Source organism: Leguminivora glycinivorella, chromosome 5, assembly GCF_023078275.1.
Source record: "Leguminivora glycinivorella isolate SPB_JAAS2020 chromosome 5, LegGlyc_1.1, whole genome shotgun sequence".
In the NCBI taxonomy this organism is placed as follows: Eukaryota; Metazoa; Arthropoda; class Insecta; order Lepidoptera; family Tortricidae; genus Leguminivora; species Leguminivora glycinivorella.
Window position 1 is genome coordinate 10,752,453 of NC_062975.1, and position 21,595 is coordinate 10,774,047.

General features: G+C 40.3%; 1 protein-coding gene across 1 annotated transcript; it reads right to left on the bottom strand.

Annotated features, from left to right (window-relative positions):
- Positions 1 to 3,266: 3,266 nt before the first annotated feature.
- Positions 3,267 to 20,551, bottom strand: LOC125226505. Its single transcript, XM_048130487.1, has 13 exons — positions 20,412 to 20,551; positions 18,311 to 18,459; positions 17,696 to 17,851; positions 16,143 to 16,363; positions 14,348 to 14,519; positions 11,578 to 11,744; positions 10,596 to 10,875; positions 9,230 to 9,313; positions 7,925 to 8,061; positions 6,880 to 7,033; positions 6,214 to 6,410; positions 3,526 to 3,610; positions 3,267 to 3,302 (listed from the first exon to the last, which is right to left on the bottom strand). The coding sequence occupies exons 1-13, from the start codon at positions 20,473 to 20,475 to the stop codon at positions 3,267 to 3,269; spliced, it is 1,902 nt and encodes a 633-aa protein (XP_047986444.1). The 5' UTR covers positions 20,476 to 20,551.
- Positions 20,552 to 21,595: the final 1,044 nt, after the last annotated feature.

The window sequence follows — 21,595 nt, forward strand, 5'->3', positions numbered from 1 at the left end:
GAAAAAACCCCCGACCGCGACATAGTAGACCGATTTTATGAAAAAACATGGCTAAGAACACTCGAGACTAACTCAGCTTTGGGCCAGTTGCACCAAACCACCTGTAAATGTAGGCTCTGTTCGTAAAATTTTACCGATTACGTGGGGGACTTAACGATTTGTTAATGAATTGCGTTGCACCAACCCAAAAATTACTGAACGTAACCGCTAACTGTGATGCCAGGTCGTGAATGAAATCCTACCAACATTTTATGGTAGAATTGATTTTTCATATAGCAACCCAATCATATAAATGTCAAAATCTTTATTTAAAAAAAAACTTAGGCGCAAACTAGCGCAAACTAAACTTTCTTTGCAGCTCTTATCGAAATATTTAACAATTTACACCACTTATGTACACTTGTGTTCGTGGTTATCTTTAATGTATATTCATGACGCATGAAAAGGACGCATCTCTACGACTTTCAAGTGGCTATTTCCAACCTAAAAGCCTTTGTAACAAGGAATGAAGGAACCAATTACCAGGCAAGTTTTCTCATGAGTATTATAATAATTATAGGTAGCTTATTACAGACCTCTTACCCAAATGCATAGCCTTTATTCCGTGAACTAGCTATGAAACAAATTAGCATACTTTTGGTGCAGTACTAGGTAAGTTCAATGTCATACACAGCACACAGCCTATGGCAAAATTTCCAATAAGATTAATGACAAAACTGTTTGTAGTAGCAGACATTTAAGTTTATTTATGTACTTTTACTTAAATTTTGTTGTGTTTGATAAGGATTATTAAGTACTAAATATAATAATAAGTTACATGTTGCTTTCTTTTCAGAGTTGATTTACACCATTTGATGTGGACTACAAGATGACAGTTCTACAAGTGAATCTGTTCTAGAAATCAACAAATTATACTATGAAATTAACTGGAAGTCTGGAAGAAACTTGTAGAAAATAAAGTTTTACAAATTATTATCATCAGAATTTCAATTTTGTCAATAAAATATATTTTTGTTACTTTATGTGCCAAATGACTATACAGTCTCCACTAATAGACCCCAACCCATTAAAAATTGTGGTTATAAAATTGGAAATTGAATGCTTATTCTAAAGACCACATTTTCACTGCAATATGTTTGAGGCTGGCATCTATTGGGATCAATCCATTTATTCACATGTTAGAGAACAGCACCGATAGTTTAAATGTGGCCGGCAGACACATTTTTTCCAGAGTATGTAAGTTTTCTATGTAATCAAGTGTTTACATAATTATATTACTGTCTGAGTAACCCACAACACAAGCATTATTAAGCTATCATGGAACTCAGTCAATCTGTGTAAAAATAAAGTCCTACCTATAATATTTCTTTTTTCTAACTTATATCTAGTGTCACAGTTTATGATAATTAGTACTTTATTCATGAACAATACAGGATTTTATCTACCTTCCTGTATAGTCATTGTTTCCCACTATACTCTTATTATAACTATCTGCTTATTCAAGTTATAATATCCTTTTTTTGAGGTGTAGATAAATTACCCATGGAATTATTTACTGTTGTTTTAATTTCACAGAGGTATATTTCTTCTTTCCAGAATAGTAAGTAAAGTTTCCAAATTAGCATGACACAACTAGAAATTATTTTGCCTATATAATTATACTGCTACTGAAAAGTCTGATAACGCTCTGACATGCCACAATATTCACAAGCCCACCCTCAACAGTATGCTGAAAAATAAGTACAGAACTATAAGTGCCTATGAAATCTTAGACTCTGATTTATTTTAGAAATGTTCAGCTGCATCATTTATATCAAAGCAACACAAATTATGAAATACAATTTGAGGACTTTTAGTAGTAGGTAATAATACTTTAAAATGGTTAGAACATTTTGGTGTCAAGAATTTATCCCTGACCGACATGAAAAATTTAGGTATAAGTAAAGTGAATTTCAAGCAGATACTATGTTTGCATTACTATTTAGGATATAAAATCTGTATTGCTTTCATGTTGGTTAGCTTTATGTATTTAATTAGCTGAAATACATGCTTGATTGTCAACTTTGCCTTTGCACTAGTCAAACTCAAGATTGCATCTCTCTGTCCGGAGTGTTTACGAATAGTATGAATTCACGTTCATCCCACTGTTTTACTAAAAGCCTACACTATTTATGCTGGTAGAAACAAATAAATTCTCATTCCTATGCCACTGGCATAAGTCAACTTCGCTGTGTCACCGACATAGGAGGAGGATTATTTTGGTCTCAAACTTTGCGACGCCAGCACTGAACATGTTAAATGTAAATAATTTAAGTTGACTACTGCAAAGTTTTTGCATTATAGGTTTATGAAAAAGTTATAAAAGGAGAAATAAAACACAGATAAGTAGGTATGAACAGAAGTATTATAATAACATTTTCTTTACATTTTTTCACTGATATCTTGCCTATGCTGTTGCCTAAAAGTTGTGTAGATTGTCCCAACACATTTGCTTCACACTAAAATACTTCATTTCGTATGTCTCATAGACGTGTATAGTTTAAAACGAAAGTTGATTCCTGTCGCGAGATACGATTTTGAAGGTCGGATTTTATACAATGTTTGTCGTTATTCTCGCCCTGATTTCGGATGTCATAATGGATCCACAACTTTTTCCAGGATATTTATTATTTTATTCGTGATTCCAAATATACCAAGACCCTTTTAAAGACTGTATTGTCGACAAATAGTTTTCATTATTTGCTGTCGAATTTTGATCTCATAGGACGCACTTGTGAATTTCTTACAGCATCGATCGATTATATATTCAACTGAAGCTCATTCTGCACTCGATCTAAATATAAACACACACATTTATTAACAAAATAAATTAAATTAAAGGTGTTTACAAACACAAATCGTCGCGCAATTAAAATAACCTTAAAACCACTCTGGTGTGTCACTGTCACTTTTTTATGTTTAGTTACTTCCACATTTTTACTGTTTTAAACGTTTTATAAGTATTTTACATTGCTAATAGCTCAAATTATTTTAAAATAAGCATAAACTCGTGAAATACGGGACAAATTCAAAACATTGGCCGCCATTTTGGTTCCTAGATTTACCTAATACGAGCCGTTAACCGGTGCTCTGGCACCGGTTAAATGAATCGTAACCCTTTTACTGACGGATGGCATGGTGCAACGCAAATATGGACTTAACGGTCGTCGGAGCCATCTTTAACGATGAAGGGGCGTCAAAGTCAAAGTGTGCTGGTGCAACCGGCCCTAAGTGTGACATGCGCCGCAACCAACTCGTAGTACCTGTTGGATAGAGAAAGATGTAACTGACGGGGAAATTGTTTATTTATTTGGTTGACATATAGCTACCGTAAATTCAGAGAGGTTTTGAAAAATCTAACAGCCAAAAATTTTATAAGTTATCTTAAAGATTTTCTCTAGTGACTTCATCGATTCGAATTTAAAGGTAAGGAACCCTTTGATAAAACAATCCAACATAATTTTTTTGACTTGTAACAAAAATTACCTTTCTGCCCTGGAATTTAGTGACCAGCTGTGGAGTCCATTTGTCATCTATTGTGCCAAGGCCAAGTTGACCGTGCACGCCCCACCTTAAAATAAAAATGTTGAATTATTATTACATATCGTCACTACTTTAAAAAAATCTCGTATCTCACGCTGTTCCTCAAAGTTAAAACGCAGTAAGTCTATATGCATTCCATACATATTTACTTACTACAATTTTCTTTTCATTGACAGACAAAGATACAAGCTTTTTTAAAAGTAGTGACGATATGTCCAGCGGCTACTCAGTAATCAGACTGTTGTTATGTCTCGCTAGCATTTAAGAACCACCAGCTGTGACCGCATCACTCACAGATCTAATAGATACAGTACTCACCCCCAGGTACCCATACAACCGGCCGCCCTGATTCACTGCAGCCGAATGGTAATGCCCAGCGGACACAGTAGTAACGGGTGTACTGTTGTCATGTCGCGCTCGCATTAAAGTTCTACGCTCCGTGACCACCTCACTCACAGATATCTACTGTACTCACTCCCAGGTATACAACCGACCACCCTGGTCGACCGCAGCCGAGTGATAATGCCCAGCGGATACAGCAGTAACGGGTGTACTGTTGTCATGTCGCGCTCTCATTAAAGACCCACGCTCCGTAACCACTTCTCACACAGATTGCTACAGTAACAGTACTCGCCCCTAGGTATACAACCGACCGCCCTGATCCACCGCAGCTGAGTGGTAATGCCCAGCGGACACAGCAGTAACGGGTGTACTGTTGTCACGACGCGCTCTCATTAAAGACCCACGCTCTGTAACAACTTCTCTCACAGATAGCTACAGTACTCACCCCCAGGTATACAACCGACCACCCTGGTCGACCGCAGCCGAGTGGTAATGCCCAGCAGACACAGCAGTAACGGGTGCACTGTTGTCATGACGCGCTCTCATTAGAGACCCACGCTCCGTAACAACTTCTCTCACAGATAGCTACAGTACTCACCCCCAGGTATACAACCGACCACCCTGGTCGACCGCAGCCGAGTGATAATGCCCAGCGGATACAGCAGTAACGGGTGTACTGTTGTCATGTCGCGCTCTCATTAAAGATCCACGCTCCGTAACCACTTCTCACACAGATTGCTACAGTAACAGTACTCACCCCCAGGTATACAACCGACCGCCCTGATCCACCGCAGCTGAGTGGTAATGCCCAACGGACAGCAGAAACGGGTGCACTGTTGTCACGACTCGCTCTCATTAAAGACCCACGCTCCGTAACAACTTCTCTCACAGATAGCTACAGTACTCACCCCCAGGTATACAACCGACCACCCTGGTCGACCGCAGCCGAGTGGTAATGCCCAGCAGACACAGCAGTAACGGGTGCACTGTTGTCATGACGCGCTCTCATTAGAGACCCACGCTCCGTAACAACTTCTCTCACAGATAGCTACAGTACTCACCCCCAGGTATACAACCGACCATCCTGGTCAACCGCAGCCGAGTGGCAATGCCCAGCGGACAGCAGAAACGGGTGCACTGTTGTCACGACTCGCTCTCATTAAAGACCCACGCTCACGCTCCGTAACAACTTCTCTCACAGATAGTTACAGTACTCACCCCCAGGTATACAACCGACCACCCTGGTCGACCGCAGCCGAGTGGTAATGCCCAGCGGACACAGCAGTAACGGGTGCACTGTTGTCATGACGCGCTCTCATTAAAGACCCACGCTCCGTAACAATTTCTCTCACAGATAGCTACAGTACTCACCCCCAGGTATACAACCGACCACCCTGGTCGACCGTAGCCGAGTGATAATGCCCAGCGGATACAGCAGTAACGGGTGTACTGTTGTCATGTCGCGCTCTCATTAAAGATCCACGCTCCGTAACCACTTCTCACACAGATTGCTACAGTAACAGTACTCACCCCCAGGTATACAACCGACCGCCCTGATCCACCGCAGCTGAGTGGTAATGCCCAACGGACAGCAGAAACGGGTGCACTGTTGTCACGACTCGCTCTCATTAAAGACCCACGCTCCGTAACAACTTCTCTCACAGATAGCTACAGTACTCACCCCCAGGTATACAACCGACCACCCTGGTCGACCGCAGCCGAGTGGTAATGCCCAGCAGACACAGCAGTAACGGGTGCACTGTTGTCATGACGCGCTCTCATTAGAGACCCACGCTCCGTAACAACTTCTCTCACAGATAGCTACAGTACTCACCCCCAGGTATACAACCGACCACCCTGGTCGACCGCAGCCGAGTGGCAATGCCCAGCGGACAGCAGAAACGGGTGCACTGTTGTCACGACTCGCTCTCATTAAAGACCCACGCTCCGTAACAACTTCTCTCACAGATAGTTACAGTACTCACCCCCAGGTATACAACCGACCATCCTGGTCAACCGCAGCCGAGTGGCAATGCCCAGCGGACAGCAGAAACGGGTGCACTGTTGTCACGACTCGCTCTCATTAAAGACCCACGCTCCGTAACAATTTCTCTCACAGATAGTTACAGTACTCACCCCCAGGTATACAACCGACCACCCTGGTCGACCGCAGCCGAGTGGTAATGCCCAGCGGACACAGCAGTAACGGGTGTACTGTTGTCATGACGCGCTCTCATTAAAGACCCACGCTCCGTAACAATTTCTCTCACAGATAGCTACAGTACTCACCCCCAGGTATACAACCGACCACCCTGGTCGACCGCAGCCGAGTGGTAGTGCCCAGCGGACACAGCAGTAACGGGTGTACTGTTGTCATGTCGCGCTCTCATTAGAGTGCCGCGTGCGGTTGCCGAGTCGCCTGCCGCGCCGGGCCACGCCGCACCGACACCTAACTGTCCGTAGGTGTTGTCGCCTGCTGCGTATATCTGCCACGGAAGAGAGGAAGTTTCCAAATAAATGCGATCTAGTGTAATGATTTTTGGACGAAGTGTGAAATAGTAATTTTGTTTTCCTCTCAAAGTTTGTTACTGGTAAATAATAGAGTATGTATTACTTTTAGAGTCGCATTAAAGTCAACTTTCTCCTGAGTTTTTTCGGTCACAAAATCCGTCAACAGGATATTATTAAATTTACTGGCTATTTACTGGTTTCGGAACCAAATGATAGTTATAGATTTTCATAAAACCAGTTTTAAACGCAGAATGGATAGAATGGATATATGGCTGTTGATATAGGCATTTTCTTTTTTTTTTTAAATAATAAATGGGCTTTCTCTTGGCCACAGACTAGCCAAAGGCAAAAACGTGGCCTACGTTGGAGTGAATGCGCCCAGAAGATGCTTGTTCACACTAGATTTCATTTGGCATTTTCCTGGTTAAAATATCTCTGACTCACCCCATTTTCAGTCAATATCAGCGTATGATGTCTTCCACAGGCCACGTCGACGACCCTGCCAATAACATCCGTATTGACCAGCGTTTCTGTCATCATTACTTTGGCGTTCCCGTCGTCTGTTAGCGCCCAGTGTCCTAGGCCGCAGCTGAGTGCCCTATGAAAGCGAAACTATTTAACAAATACCCTAATAAAATATTTTTTTCCACTTTTTAAGTCTTTTGCTCTATCTCTTATAGTTTCCAAAATATACGCAAAATCTTGATTGTACAAATCTAGTGTACGTTGCCATTACATGTCGTCAGGCGCTCATGACCTTTTTGTATGGAAATGTCGAAATCCGACTCGCACGCATGACATGTCTGTCTAGCATCATAGCTCCCGAACGAATCAATCGATTTTGATTTAGTTTTTAATGTTTAAGGTGAATTCGTCGAGAGTTTTTTTTTTGTAACACGTAGGTGGCAAACATGCATACGGTCCGCCTGATGGAAAGCGGTCACTGTTACATATGGACGCCAGCCACTCAAGGAGTGGCACATGTGCGTTGCCGACTCGACTCATTAGAAACTTGTACAAACCTGTACTTAGAAGGGGCCTGGGTGCCGACGACTCAAAGGACCGAAGGAAGGAGGAGGAAGGAAGGAAGGAGGAAGGATCTATTGTCCTAATTACTTCCGTAGGTCCTCCAGTCGTCAGCATACCGCACCCTCGTTGAGCTCTGGCTGCCTTACTCACCGGCAGGAACACAACAATGAGTAAAGTCTAGTGCTACTTGACTGCGGTCTTTTGTAAAGCGGAGGTAATTCCCCAGTTAGACTCTGCTCTACCTTAGAGTATATTCAATTTAGTATCAGTCAAGTTTTACCACTTCGTCAGCGTGATTGATATACATTATTGGTACCATTCAGCTTTCTAGTGCTAACGGTCACTGAGATTATCCGCGGACGGACGAACGGACAGACAGACATGGCGAACTTATAAGGGTTCCTAGTTGACTACATAACCCTAAAAAACCATGCTCTTGGCTGTAAATCAAGAAATTTACCTCCGGGGTACGAACTGATTCTTCCAAGTTTCGGAGGTCGGACTCAATTCGAGGTGGATGTCGGGGCACGGGCCATGGGCTTCCAGAGTACTCGCTACTCTCATAAACGTCGATATTAACTGCAGCATTCTTGTTGTCTAAAACAGAATATACATTTTCATCACATTTGCTGTTTAAAGGTCTCATTGCGTCTACGTGTACTTTAGAATAATGTACTATTTTATTCCGAAGGGAGTAATGGATTTAGTTTTAAAAAATAATACAATCCGTACAATACTTCAGGCAAAGGGTGTTTCAATTAGCCAAGGATTTTTGTGCACAACTAAAATTTGACTATTAAGCTATAAAAAAATATTATACAGTATGAAAAATTCATTTTATTTATGTTTTACTATTATTTCAGTGTGTTTTACATTTATTTTGTAAATTTCACGTAGATAAATGGTTATAATTTGCAATCTGGCAGGAAATTGTGACGTCAATCTCTATTTGCGCTTGACCGCGTTGCTATAGCAACGGGTAGTACAACACCGCCATTCATTGAAGGTTTTGCCTTATGATTTTTTTTCTCTGTGTTTTGCTCTCAAATGTGATGAAAAATATTGTGTGTAACTCAGGAGGTAAGGATTTTGTAAACTCGTGTCTATAACTCTCTCCAGCCTGCGGGTGTCGCGAGTTATTAACACTCGTTAACAAAATCCCCCTTACCTCCCTTGTTGCACAATATACTATTATGAACGTTTAAACCCCAATTTTATTGCATCATATGGGACAGATATATAACAGAAACATATGGGAATTAATGATTATTGATTTTAAACTTTACAAAACTGTACATTATTATATTAAAGGAAAAAATGGAAAAATTTACGCTTCCGGCGGGACTTGAACCCGCACCTTCTGCAATCCGTGCATTGCTCTTAACCAATTGAGCTACGGAAGCCGCGCCGGATTTCGCAAATCTTTTCATGTTTTTTCTTATGTACACACGTCTTGGGGTGAAGTCCCGCCGGAAGCGTAAATTTTTTAGTGACATCATCCGTCATAGGCCAAAGGAAACAAATGACTACGCGTATGCTATAGCATATACGTGTCCACGAATGTGTTCATATAAAAATGTTCAGAATCGTTAGCAGACGTTTCTGCTCGTTAAAAAATAATTTACAAAACTGTGTTCGTGGACGTCATTAATAATTAAAGGGTTAACTTCTAGGTATTCATGTTAATAATAAATGGACGCAAAAAAGGCATGCGGATTTAAAACAACGCAAGTTATAATGTTCCTAGATAAGAGTAGGTACTTACGTAAACTGAAGATATTCCCTGATTCAGATCTCGCATAACAGGTCGTAATTGTTCTTGCATTGGGTTCAGCCACAAACAGAAGCACTGAAATCAAAACAACAATATATGTATAAAATCCCACATATTATATTCTCCTGAAGCATTTTCACGACTTCAGTGCAGTCAATATGAGGGCTGGGTGACCACAATGTGTGCTGAATACTGGGACTATGCCCCAGAGACTGATAGATATTTACCTTGAGTATTTTCGTGTCAAAGCTGTCACATTTCTCCGCTATAAAATCAAACAGCCACTGAGCATTTTCCTCCAAAAGCAGCGGCACAATGTATAACTGTTGGAGTAGACAGTTAATCGCGCTGCGGCAGAGTTTCCTCGATTTCAGTGCGTTTAATATGAGGGCGGGGTGACCGCAATGTGTACTGAATACTGGGACTATGCCCCAGAGACTGATAGATATTTACCTTGAGTATTTTCGTGTCAAAGCTGTCACATTTCTCCGCTATAAAATCAAACAGCCACTGAGCATTTTCCTCCAAAAGCAGCGGCACAATGTATAACTGTTGGAGTAGACAGTTAATAGCGCTGCGGCAGAGTTTCCTTCATTTCAGTGCGTTTAATATGAGGGCTGGGTGACCGCAATGTGTACTGAATACTGGGACTATGCCCCAGAAACTGATAGATATTTACCTTGAGTATTTTCGTGTCAAAGCTGTCACATTTCTCCGCTATAAAATCAAACAGCCACTGAGCATTTTCCTCCAAAAGCAGCGGCACAATGTATAACTGTTGGAGTAGACAGTTAATAGCGCTGCGGCAGAGTTTCCTTCATTTCAGTGCGTTTAATATGAGGGCTGGGTGACCGCAATGTGTACTGAATACTGGGACTATGCCCCAGAAACTGATAGATATTTACCTTGAGTATTTTCGTGTCAAAGCTGTCACATTTCTCCGCTATAAAATCAAACAGCCACTGAGCATTTTCCTCCAAAAGCAGCGGCACAATGTATAACTGTTGGAGTAGACAGTTAATCGCGCTGCGGGAGAGTTTCCTCGATTTCAGTGCGTTTAATATGAGGGCGGGGTGACCGCAATGTGTACTGAATACTGGGACTATGCCCCAGAGACTGATAGATATTTACCTTGAGTATTTTCGTGTCAAAGCTGTCACATTTCTCCGCTATAAAATCAAACAGCCACTGAGCATTTTCCTCCAAAAGCAGCGGCACAATGCATAACTGTTGGAGTAGACAGTTAATCGCGCTGCGGGAGAGTTTCCTCGATTTCAGTGCGTTTAATATGAGGGCGGGGTGACCGCAATGTGTACTGAATACTGGGACTATGCCCCAGAGACTGATAGATATTTACCTTGAGTATTTTCGTGTCAAAGCTGTCACATTTCTCCGCTATAAAATCAAACAGCCACTGAGCATTTTCCTCCAAAAGCAGCGGCACAATGTATAACTGTTGGAGTAGACAGTTAATCGCGCTGCGGCAGAGTTTCCTCGATTTCAGTGCGTTTAATATGAGGGCGGGGTGACCGCAATGTGTGCTGAACACTGGGACCAGATCCCAGAGACCGATGGCAGCGGCGATTGACGTGAGTTCGGTTAGTTCGACTGGTGGCAGCGTTGTGAACTTTGCGTCCCTGGAAAGAAACTGATATTGAGGTTCCATATGTAGAAATAAATCGATATTGGAGTCTAATTTTACTTAAAGAATAGCATTTTGTCTCAGACTACGTACTTATTTGAGTCAGATAGTCAACCACGTAGATATGAAACGTTTCCTCTTTATTGGTCCCCATTTTGAGCAGCAACACCAGCATTTTAATAGAAACGGCGGGCGCACCGAGGGTCGCGTACTTAGTATGTTTATACCTCGGCAGTTCGTGAAGTTATGCGAGCACTACGATACGAATTACCAGTCTACAGTCGGTTCATCTTTACTTGTCCTATCATGTAAACAAACGATACGTCAAATATGATCAATGATTAATATCGATCGTTCCTAACGATAACTACGATTAGTTGTCATCCCAACATTACGACTACCGTCTAATCTAGACTTCGTAATGTCAGGAGTTTTTGATGTCATCCGTTCGTAATTACGACTATTGATGAGAATCGTTTTAGAAATTATATTTGTCAGTGGTTTTTTTGATTGATTTCAATACTTTTGTGAGTTTATTTAAGTGTATAATAACATTTTAAGTGATGGTTAATGTGCAATTCCAGAGAAAAGTGAGATAATGTTTTCCAGCAGTGTTTGTTTACATGATTGGACAAGTAAGGTTGAACTGAGTGTAGGTATATATCTAATCTAGAGTCAGATATACTCAATTACTCACATATCAAACGTTTCCTCCTCATTGGTTCCCATCTTGAGCAGCAGGGCTAACATTTTAATGGCGATGGCCGGCGCGCCGAGCGCTGCGTGACCGGTGTGTTTATACATCGACAGTTCATGAAGTCGTCCGAACACTCCAAGTCTAGCTACCCATCCATCTGGCTGACTCTGTATGACAAAATACACGCATGAATCATAATATGTAGTTATGGATGTTAAAGGAATATCGTATTGACTCCACAGCTCTTAACAAAAGTCACAATTGCCAGTAGTCATGTATGTACAACAGCACCAATAGCACGGTCGTATCTAGTAGAGCGGCGAGAGGGTCTCGGGAAAAGTTGATGTGACTGGAGAGTATACTGCTGACAAGTGGTATCGTTGTGATCGGTACACTTTACTGAGTACGAAATAATGACTTGTCACTTTCTCAGACTGTGGGGGGGGGTTAACTATGACGTCACAAAGATCGCGGTCCCGGGTTTAATTTTTTTGCCAATTTGTCTAGAACCCCTTATCCAATTTTGAAAAATGAGGTGTCGATTGAAAGCGTATAACATGCTGATTAAGATTTATTATATGTGAAAAGTATAGTTTTGTTAGTTATTTTTTAATTAACAATAATGCAAAAAATACGTTTTTTTACTCTCTTTTTTGATTTTTGTGACTCAAAAAGGCAATGAAAACGGCCACTTAGCTAAAAAATATGTTATATAAATCATTTAACTACATTATTAAGCTATCTGTTGCTTTTTGAATTTCTACGATCGGATAATAAATGAGCAAACTACAACCACATACCTGTAGGCGGGAGTACCGCTTGACACGCGTTCCCATACATTCGGCGTCTACCAAATTACACCTCGCGCAAAATTCGTTTCAAGCAGATATACCTCTAATCTTATTCATCGTAACCTATCAATATTGATATCATTTGAAAGCACAATTAAAGTACTTTAAAAAACAATGTCAATCATTTTTTTTAAATCAATAATCGCCAGTCTGTGGTGGTTACAAAGGAAAAAAGTGGGTATGCAATTTGACTGGTTTCCTAGGTTTGATACCCTAGACGAGTTTAAAAGGGGAGGTAAAGGTGACATATGGGTTTTTCTCTGGCCTAAAAGCTACACAGAGGGTCAGGGGAGAAAAAACTAGGGTTTAAGTTTAGTTTTAAGTTATTTTTCCTTTATTTGTTGATTTTATTGTGTTAAATTTTTTGTAATTTTATCAAGGATACACGTTGGTTTCTTTTGCTAAAAGTTGCCTTTTTTATGAGAAATGTTATGAATTTTATGGCTTTTTCCGATAGAGACTAAAATTAACTTTCAAATAAGGCCACATAGTCATACTTTTACTTATATAATATTAAGGGTATGACTATGTATCAGTAGGCCACATAGTCATACTTTTACTTATATAATATTAAGGGTATGACTATGTATCAGTATGACTATGTGGCCTTATTTGAAAGTTAATTTTAGTCTCTATCGGAAAATGCCATGAAATTCATAACATTTCTCATAAAAAAGGGAATTTTCAGCAAAAGAAACCAATGTGTATCCTTGATAAAATTACAAAAAAATTAAACACAATAAAATCAACAAATAAAAGAAAAAATAACTTAAAACTAAACTTAAACCCTAGTTTTTTCTCCCCTGACCCTCTGTATAGCTTTTAGGCCAGAGAACAACCCATATGTCACCTTTACCTCCCCTTTTAAACTCGTCTAGGGTATCAAACCTAGGAAACCAGTCAAATTGCATACCCACTTTTTTCCTTTGTAACCACCACAGACTGGCGATTATTGATTTTATGAAAATGATTGACATTGTTTCTTAAAGTACTTTAATTGTACTTTCAAATGATACCAATATTGATAGGTTACGATGAATAAGATTAGAGGTATATCTGCTTGAAACGAATTTTGCGCGAGGTGTAATTTGGTAGACGCCGAATGTATGGGAACGCGTGTCAAGCGGTACTCCCCGCCTACAGGTATGTGGTTGTAGTTTGCTTATTTATTATCCGATCGTAGAAATTTAAAAAGCAACAGATAGCTTAATAATGTAGTTAAATGATTTATATAACATATTTTTTAGCTAAGTGGCCGTTTTCATTGCCTTTTTGAGTCACAAAAATCAAAAAAGAGAGTAAAAAAAAGTATTTTTGCATTATTATTAATTAAAAAATAACTAACAAAACTATACTCTTCACATATAATAAATCTTAATCAGCATGTTATACGCTTTCAATCGACACCTCATTTTTCAAAATTGGATAAGGGGTTCTAGACAAATTGGCAAAAAATTGAAACCCGGGACCGCGATCTTTGTGACGTCATAGTTAACCCCCCACAGTCTGAGAAAGTGACAAGTCATTATTTCGTACTCAGTAAAGTCTACCGATCACAACGATACCACTTGTCAGCAGTATACTCTCCAGTCACATCAACTTCAAAACTAGACGACTTTTTCAATTCCGCCGCCTTACTATCGCGCAGAAGCGTTGGCACGGGAGCGCCGAGCGCCGCCGCGCGTTGCTCGACGCCGCCGCCGCCGCGCATTATCACGCCGATTATCTAACCCTCTATACATACAGTGTAACAAGTATAAACTCACCTGTGACAGTGAGAACAGGTACATAGTGGGCGCAATTTTGCCAAGACGCGCAGTAAAGTTGGCAGTGTTGGCACGGGAGCGCCGAGCGCCGCCGCGCATGATCACGCCGATTAGCTAACCCTCTATACATACAGTGTAACAAGTATAACTCACCTGTGACAGTGAGAACAGGTACATAGCGGGCGCGATTTTGCCACGCGATAACAACATGTCGGCGGAGGCGCGCAGTAAAGTTGGCACGGGAGCGCCGAGCGCCGCCGCGCGTTGTTCGGCGCCGCCGCCGCCGCGCATTATCACACCGACTAGCCATTCGCACGGTTCAGACCTATAGAGAAAACCATTCGCTATATATTTAATGGAGTCTACATAACATGAACAGTTATTAATTTCCATTGAAAAAATTTGACGTGCTCAAGCAAAAGGGTTAGGTATGTCGCTATTTAACGAAATTTGCTCGTATATTACACGAATAACTTGTTAGTGTCCAAATGTTTAAACAACCATGTGATGCCTTTCACAAATGAACAAATTATCATCCAAATTCCACTAAAAAAATCTTTTTATCCCAAAATGTCCGACATTATAAGTTCGTTATGATAAAAATTTGTGTTGTTAGTGCTTACAGTATTCAGTATACAGGCCCCGCGAGTCGTGACCACGGGGATCCATCAAGCGCGAACCGCGGCAATTGCAGGTCGCACATAAAAGTCGGTTCCTTCCATCCACCCTCGCTATACCAATGGATATGGATATGCCTTAAATATTCATTGTAGTTTTTTTTTTTTATTTTTATTTTTATTTATTCTTAACAATAAACATTGTGTCGAATATTCATTCATGCATATAATAATTATATACAATACAATACTAAAACTACTACAAAAATATTCATCCTACTAGTATTTACTACACTAAATGTCCATAACTATAGCAATAAAAGTAAAAATAAAACAGAAGTAACAATTTATAACCACGTTATTTACATTGTATACAATTACCAAAGAAAACATAAATAAAATAAATAAGTAATTATCACAAACCAATTAAAACATGTCATTTAGAAAATCATTAATTGAGTAATAACATTTTTCTACTAGAAAAGCCTTTAACTTGCGCTTGAACAGTTTACAATCAGAGATCTGCTTAAACTCAATTGGTAGTTTGTTAAAAAGATGAACTGCCTGGTAGCTTGCTGAATGTTGCACAATTTTTAATTTAGGCACTAAACTATTTTTAAGGTCTTTTCTTCTCGTTGCAAATCTCAATGCTCTGTCATAATCACTTTCAGTTTCCTCCAAATTTTTGACAAGCCCTGATAGGAGAACCAAGATGTATAGGCAAGGCACAGTCAATATTTTAAGTTTTTTAAAATGCGGCTTGCACGATTCCCACTGCGGTATTCTGACAATAATTCGTATGGCCCTTTTCTGCACCAAGAAAGCACTTTGAGTGTTATATAGGTAACTGTTTCCCCATAATTTAATGCTGTACCGCAGTTTAGATTCAATAAGGGCGTAGTAGACCGACTTGAGTTGTTCAATATTGGTTTCTTCCCGTAAGCTTCTCAGAGCAAAACAACTTGAACTTAATGAATTGTTTAACTCTTCTAGTTGCGGCTGCCAATTTAGATTAGAGTCAATCAAAACCCCCAAGAATTTTACTACCTCAACTTGTTCTATGATATCGCCATTTATACTAAGGGATAAGGAATCGGTGCATCTAGGACTAGTATTAAATAAAATTGATTTAGTTTTGCTACTATTCAAGGTAAGATTATTCACTGAAAACCAAGAAGAAAATGCTTTAAGAGCGCTATTCATTATTTCATTTAGTTCTTCTATACAATCCGCGGACACTATAGCGTTGGTGTCATCAGCGAACAACACTAACTTCAAATTTGGAATGGAATCATGGATATAATGTTAAACTAGTTACACTAGTTACTTACACAGTGTTCAGTATATAGACCCCGCGAGTTGTGACCACAAGGCACCCATCGAGCGCGAACCGTGGCAGTTGCAGGTCGCACATAAAAGTCGGTTCCTTCCATCCGCCGGTCGCATTTGACGGCTCTTTGGAAGACATTATGTGAGCGCCACGAACGTCGCCTATGAGCTCCGCTGCCCATAGCTCTGTGAAGTCCCTTTTGGTGCCTAGAAGAGCTTCGCCCTGTAAGCAATGTAAAACTTGGCATCCTTGCGTTTTATACAGCAACAAAATCTCCCACATAAAGTACTTTCCGACTGTCACTTTCTAACATAAGCACAGATTTTTTTATTCTACGATTTATATGCATTTGTATTATTGGCTTATGTATTTTTGCAATGGCGTAATAATTACTGACATCAGTCAGAAACTGATTAACACCAAAAAAAAACCATTCATATATGGATTTCATATTGTCGGCAAAAGTGCTTAGAGTCTCTGGACTGTCTCTTTTTTAAAAACGTCAATCTTTTATTAGAAATTACTTTTAAAACTGTATTAAAGATGCTTTGAATCGATGCATTTACTATGGGAAATATGCAACAATAGCCTAACCTCAGCGTCTCAGAGGTCCAAACTCGGGGTTTGCCAGCGAGCTTTGGAGCGCATCATATTAGGCGTAAAATTAATGGATCGTATCCGAAACACTATGCTGCGCTCCAAGACAAAAATTGTCGATGTGGCTTGGAAAGCGACCAAGCTAAAGTGGGACTGGGCTGCACGTGTGGGCTAAGATTGCCACAGAGTGGCAACCCGGCCTAGCGCGAGGATCTGGCAGACCCCGCCGGCGATGGCGGGACGATTCGGATTGCTTCCTTAATAATTGGCCCAAAACTGCCCGAGATCGGGAAGATTGGAAAAAGAGGGGAGATGCCTTTGCCCAGCAGTGGGACATAACAGGCTCCCAATAATAACAGTAATAAAAAACCGGCCAAGAGCGTGTCGGGCCACGCTCAGTGTAGGGTTCCGTAGTTTTCCGCATTTTTATCAAAAACTACTGAACCTATCAAGTTCAAAACTATTTTTCTAGAAAGTATTTATAAAGTTCTACTTTTGTGATTTTTATCATATTCTTTAAACATATGGTTCAAAAGTTAGAGGGCCGGGACGCACTTTTTTTTCCTTTAGGAGCGATTATTTCCGAAAATATTAATATGGTCAAAAAACAATCTTAGTAAACCCTTATTCATTTTTTAATACCTATCCAACAATATATCACACGTTGGGGTTGGAATGAAAAAAAATATCAGCCCCCACTTTACATGTAGGGGGGGTACCCTAATAAATCGTTTTTTTTCCATTTTTTATTTTTGCACTTTGTTGGCGTGATTGATATACCTACATATTGGTACTAAATTTCAGCTTCCTAGTGCTAACAGTTACTGAGATTATCCGCGGACGGACGGACGGATGGACGGACAGACAGACATGGCGAAATTATAAGGGTTCCTAGTTGACTACGGAACCCTAAAAAGGACCTTATCTAACAAGTCAGAACCCTGATAAACCACTTACTTGCACGACAGAAAAGTTGGCACTGTGAACTTCCAGCTCATTTTTCCTCAGCAGAAATATCAGTCGCTGCGACCAAAGCCCTAACATATACTGGCCATCCTTCTTAACACAGGGTCTGAGTGTTCTTGATGGCGATTCTTCCTCTGGGCTTTCCAACTAAAATGTATGAAATTGTTAGATTACACTAATGAAAGAGAAGGAAGGACTTTTTGTTTTTTAATTTTATAGCAATCAACAACAAAAATGCGAAATATAGGAAATTCGAACAAGTGGCGAAATGTTAGAATTTTAAATCAACACATATTGCAAATGGCCCCCTAGGCAAATGTCGCAGCAGGCAGCGGCAGACCATACACAAGATGGGACAAAGATATTAAAAAACCAGTTGGTCTAAACTGGATCCAAATTGCCAAAGATAGGAATGTGGAAATCGATCGAGGCCTTCACCCAAAAAAGGTGTAATGCACCAACATAATTAAACCACAATTTATGGAATAGTGTAATAAGTGCAATGAGGATTAAAAGCTTTTTATTATTCTTTATTTACATATAGCAAATAACATATTTGAACATTCATAAAATAGTAAAAGTAGAAAATTGGGGTTGGAAACTTACTATCAATGTGCCTTCGTTAAGTTCAAACGCCGTAAGAAAATGTCTGCCATTGACATACTGGGCTGACAGAGCCCAGTTATTGGATCCCTTGCGGAACGATGGCAGGTATTCCGTGGGCTTCAAACAGTACTCTATGGGTAACTTGTCATCTAGTTAAAAATAAAATAGAAAAATTGTATGAGAAAAAGTGAACTGGCTCATGCTTAATTAGCTGGATTAGTCCGGTCCTCACAGATTACCTCGCGAGACAAGCGTGATCTGTAGACGTGATGGGCAGTGCGCGTGTTATGCTCGGCCGAGGCACGTCTACTTTGTCCAATGTTTGCCGTGTGAGCACATTGCCTCGCAGCATACCTCGCTCTGTATGAACCTGGCTAATAACAGGGGCGGCTCACTCCGCGATTCTATCGCCGTGCTACAAGTATATGCCGGCGGCCGCGAGTTCGCGGCCTAATCAGGGGTGGCGCGCGTTCTCACGGAAAGCACGTTCACACTTTCTATTGTTATTTTACGTCGCGAGTTTTTTTTTAAGGTTCATATGCGATGTCCGCGTGTGGCTATCAATGCTAATTGCTAAGTTAAATAGACAGCATGAATAAAATGTACCATAGGACATTCTTACACAGATCTACTATTAAGTCCCACGGAAAAGTTCAATAAGGCTTGTGATGTTGGAACTTAAACCAAAATACTGTATATGTATATACCTAGAAAGTACCCAAGACTTAAATATAATAGTATAAAATTTTATCTGAGTAATTAATTCGTTTTAATCCATAGGCAACCCTATCATCCGACGCTGCGCACGTGCGGCTCGTTTCTTTGTAAAAATTTTGTAGGCATTTAAAAAGGCGGCATTTCGTGAACATCAAAGCAGTGGGCCTTCTGTACTTGTACTATTAATAATAATAATAATAAGCCCGCGGGGGCAGCTTGTGGCGAGCTGACGGTGAGTGGCGACACCGCGGACCCCTATTCCAGAGGGCACTTCCATCTAGCCCTCGCCTCTGCGCTTGCCTTAACAGGCCGGCCAGAGTGGATTCGCAAGAGCGGGACCTATGCTCCAGGTTGGAAGTGTAAAATGTCATAACGCCGGCGGCCTGCTGAACGGATCACCGGGATCTGGCTACCGCAGTCTCACCTCTCGACAACCTTTCAGCCACTCTTCAAGTGTTGCTCTGTTGTCGCACCATGCGTGCGGCCGTTTTGCAGGGCCCACTCAATGAGTTGGCGAGTCACCGCCTGTCTTTTACAATCTTGAGACTAGTTGTCATGGCAGGTGTCCGATAGTCTCCCCCCATTGACCATTATCCAGTCCATCCAACTTGCACAACAATAGCCTATGACCTTAGTTCCCATCGCAACACAAAAGTGCTGCACTGAAATAGTCTTTACACCTGGCGGGGACCATCTCCGGATGTATCATATTGTGCGCTCGGGGATGGTATCCGCCAGGTGTATCCCTTGCCTTTAGATTAAAGTGTCTAAAAGGGCCTCTGTGCTGTTGGCTTCGGCCCCACACATGCCTCCCAAAAGTCCGGGACCCCATGGTCCCGAGATATGGTAAGACATACAAATAATAATAATATTCTTTATTGTGCACATACTATTATATATTCTGTGCTAATAATAAATACTTGCTTGGCCGAGCCGGGAATCGCACGCCGCCGCGGGCGGGTGGTCTAGTGGTGAAGACGTTAGCCGCGTAAGCTGAAGACCCGGGTTCGATTCCTTGCTCGGCCACCAGTGAAGCCTTGTCGATTTTTCTTTCGTGTATCATATCTATTTCAATTTATAATTTATATATACATAGTAGTGTGACTACTTGAAAAAAGAACAAATCAAAAAATATTCAATAAAATAATTTGATTTGTTCCCTAGACGTTTTGACAGTTCTTAAAAAGTAGCTGATTCAACTAAAAAGTAGCCTATTCTTTGAGCAACAGAGTTTGTTACATTATTAGTTGAGTAAATGTTGCACACATTATTATAGTGCAGCTCAAGGCTGAAACAATAAACACCCTGGCTGTTACAGTACTAATTAAAATGTAATAACCCTGCTGTAATCTTGGTGTGGAGCGGTAATCTGTTAAGGCTTTACCTTTGCTGCCACCCTGACTGAAGAGTGTGATCTTATCCTTGGACAGCTGTTTTATGTAAGACATGAAGCCATCCCGCTTATCAGCCTGCGCTCGACTCTGCTGCAGCCAGTTGTAGCCATATGATCGGTGCTCTAGAACTAACTTCTGTAATGTCACGCTATTAGACCTAGGCGAACTTTTCTTGATCTATATACATTGGGTTGGCTCGCCAATACACACCGCACGTCCGTCCTCTATCTCTCTCGGACACCGACTGCCATATGTACTCGAGACACCTATACACTACATCCCTTTCTTGTTTTAATTTTTTTTTTATTTATAAATATTTAAATAATAGGTCAATTTAGTTTTAATTCAAATACTTGCCATGCTGTGCCGTGTATCTTTTTTTTTTTTTTTTTTAATGTACTACGTTTATTCTAATTGTCTGCCCACTTTCGTCATTCCTAACTTGATAATCTCCGTCTTTACCACTTAGTACTGTATGTGAAGTAGTGTTATAATTAGGGATTAATTTTCTATCTTTAGTCATATGTTTAGGACATTCCGGTCTGAGGGTTGACTCAGAGCGGACGCTGCACCACCACCTGCAGTGTATACTCAAACATACTTGTGTGTTTTATTAACTACAATTCCTAGATGTCAGTCTCATTCTTTCTTCTTTAAATCTGTTACCTTTTTCAATTCAGACTGTTTTGAAAACTAGATTAGTACATATTTTTTTTTTTTTAATATTTATATACATATATGAGTGTTTTTTTTTCTTCAATAGCATACAATATAATTGTACAATGCAAGCATCGCACATTTCTCGCGTCAGCATTAAAATTAATATAATTATGACTTGATTAGAATTGCTTTGCATTGCTTGATTGCATTTGCATGCATTTAGTTATGTTTTATTGCAAATAAATAATGATTGATTGATTGATTGATTGCTGTATTTGCGATTACGCTATACATCGATTTATGCATTAGTTTACGTTTATACGTGCTCCTAGCTAGTACTCAGTATACCTTGGTTATCAATAAATTTATAAGTGTATCAAAAATCAGTGTTTCTATCAAGACTACAATCAACCATCAAGAATCATATCATCTAAGGTGTACGGCTCGTACAATAATATTTCACTAATTTCATACCTTTTCATGATTTACATTTTTTTAATAGGTCGCTTGTCAG

Coding starts and splice junctions, on each gene's coding strand:
- LOC125226505 (XM_048130487.1), bottom strand. CDS start 20,475: ATGTCTTACATAAAACAGCTGTCCAAGGATAAGATCACACTCTTCAGT. Junction 16,364..17,695: donor CCAACTTTTCTGTCGTGCAA/GTAAGTGGTTTA, acceptor CATTGCTTACAG/GGCGAAGCTCTTCTAGGCAC. Junction 11,745..14,347: donor ACCTGTTCTCACTGTCACAG/GTGAGTTATACT, acceptor TTTGTCATACAG/AGTCAGCCAGATGGATGGGT.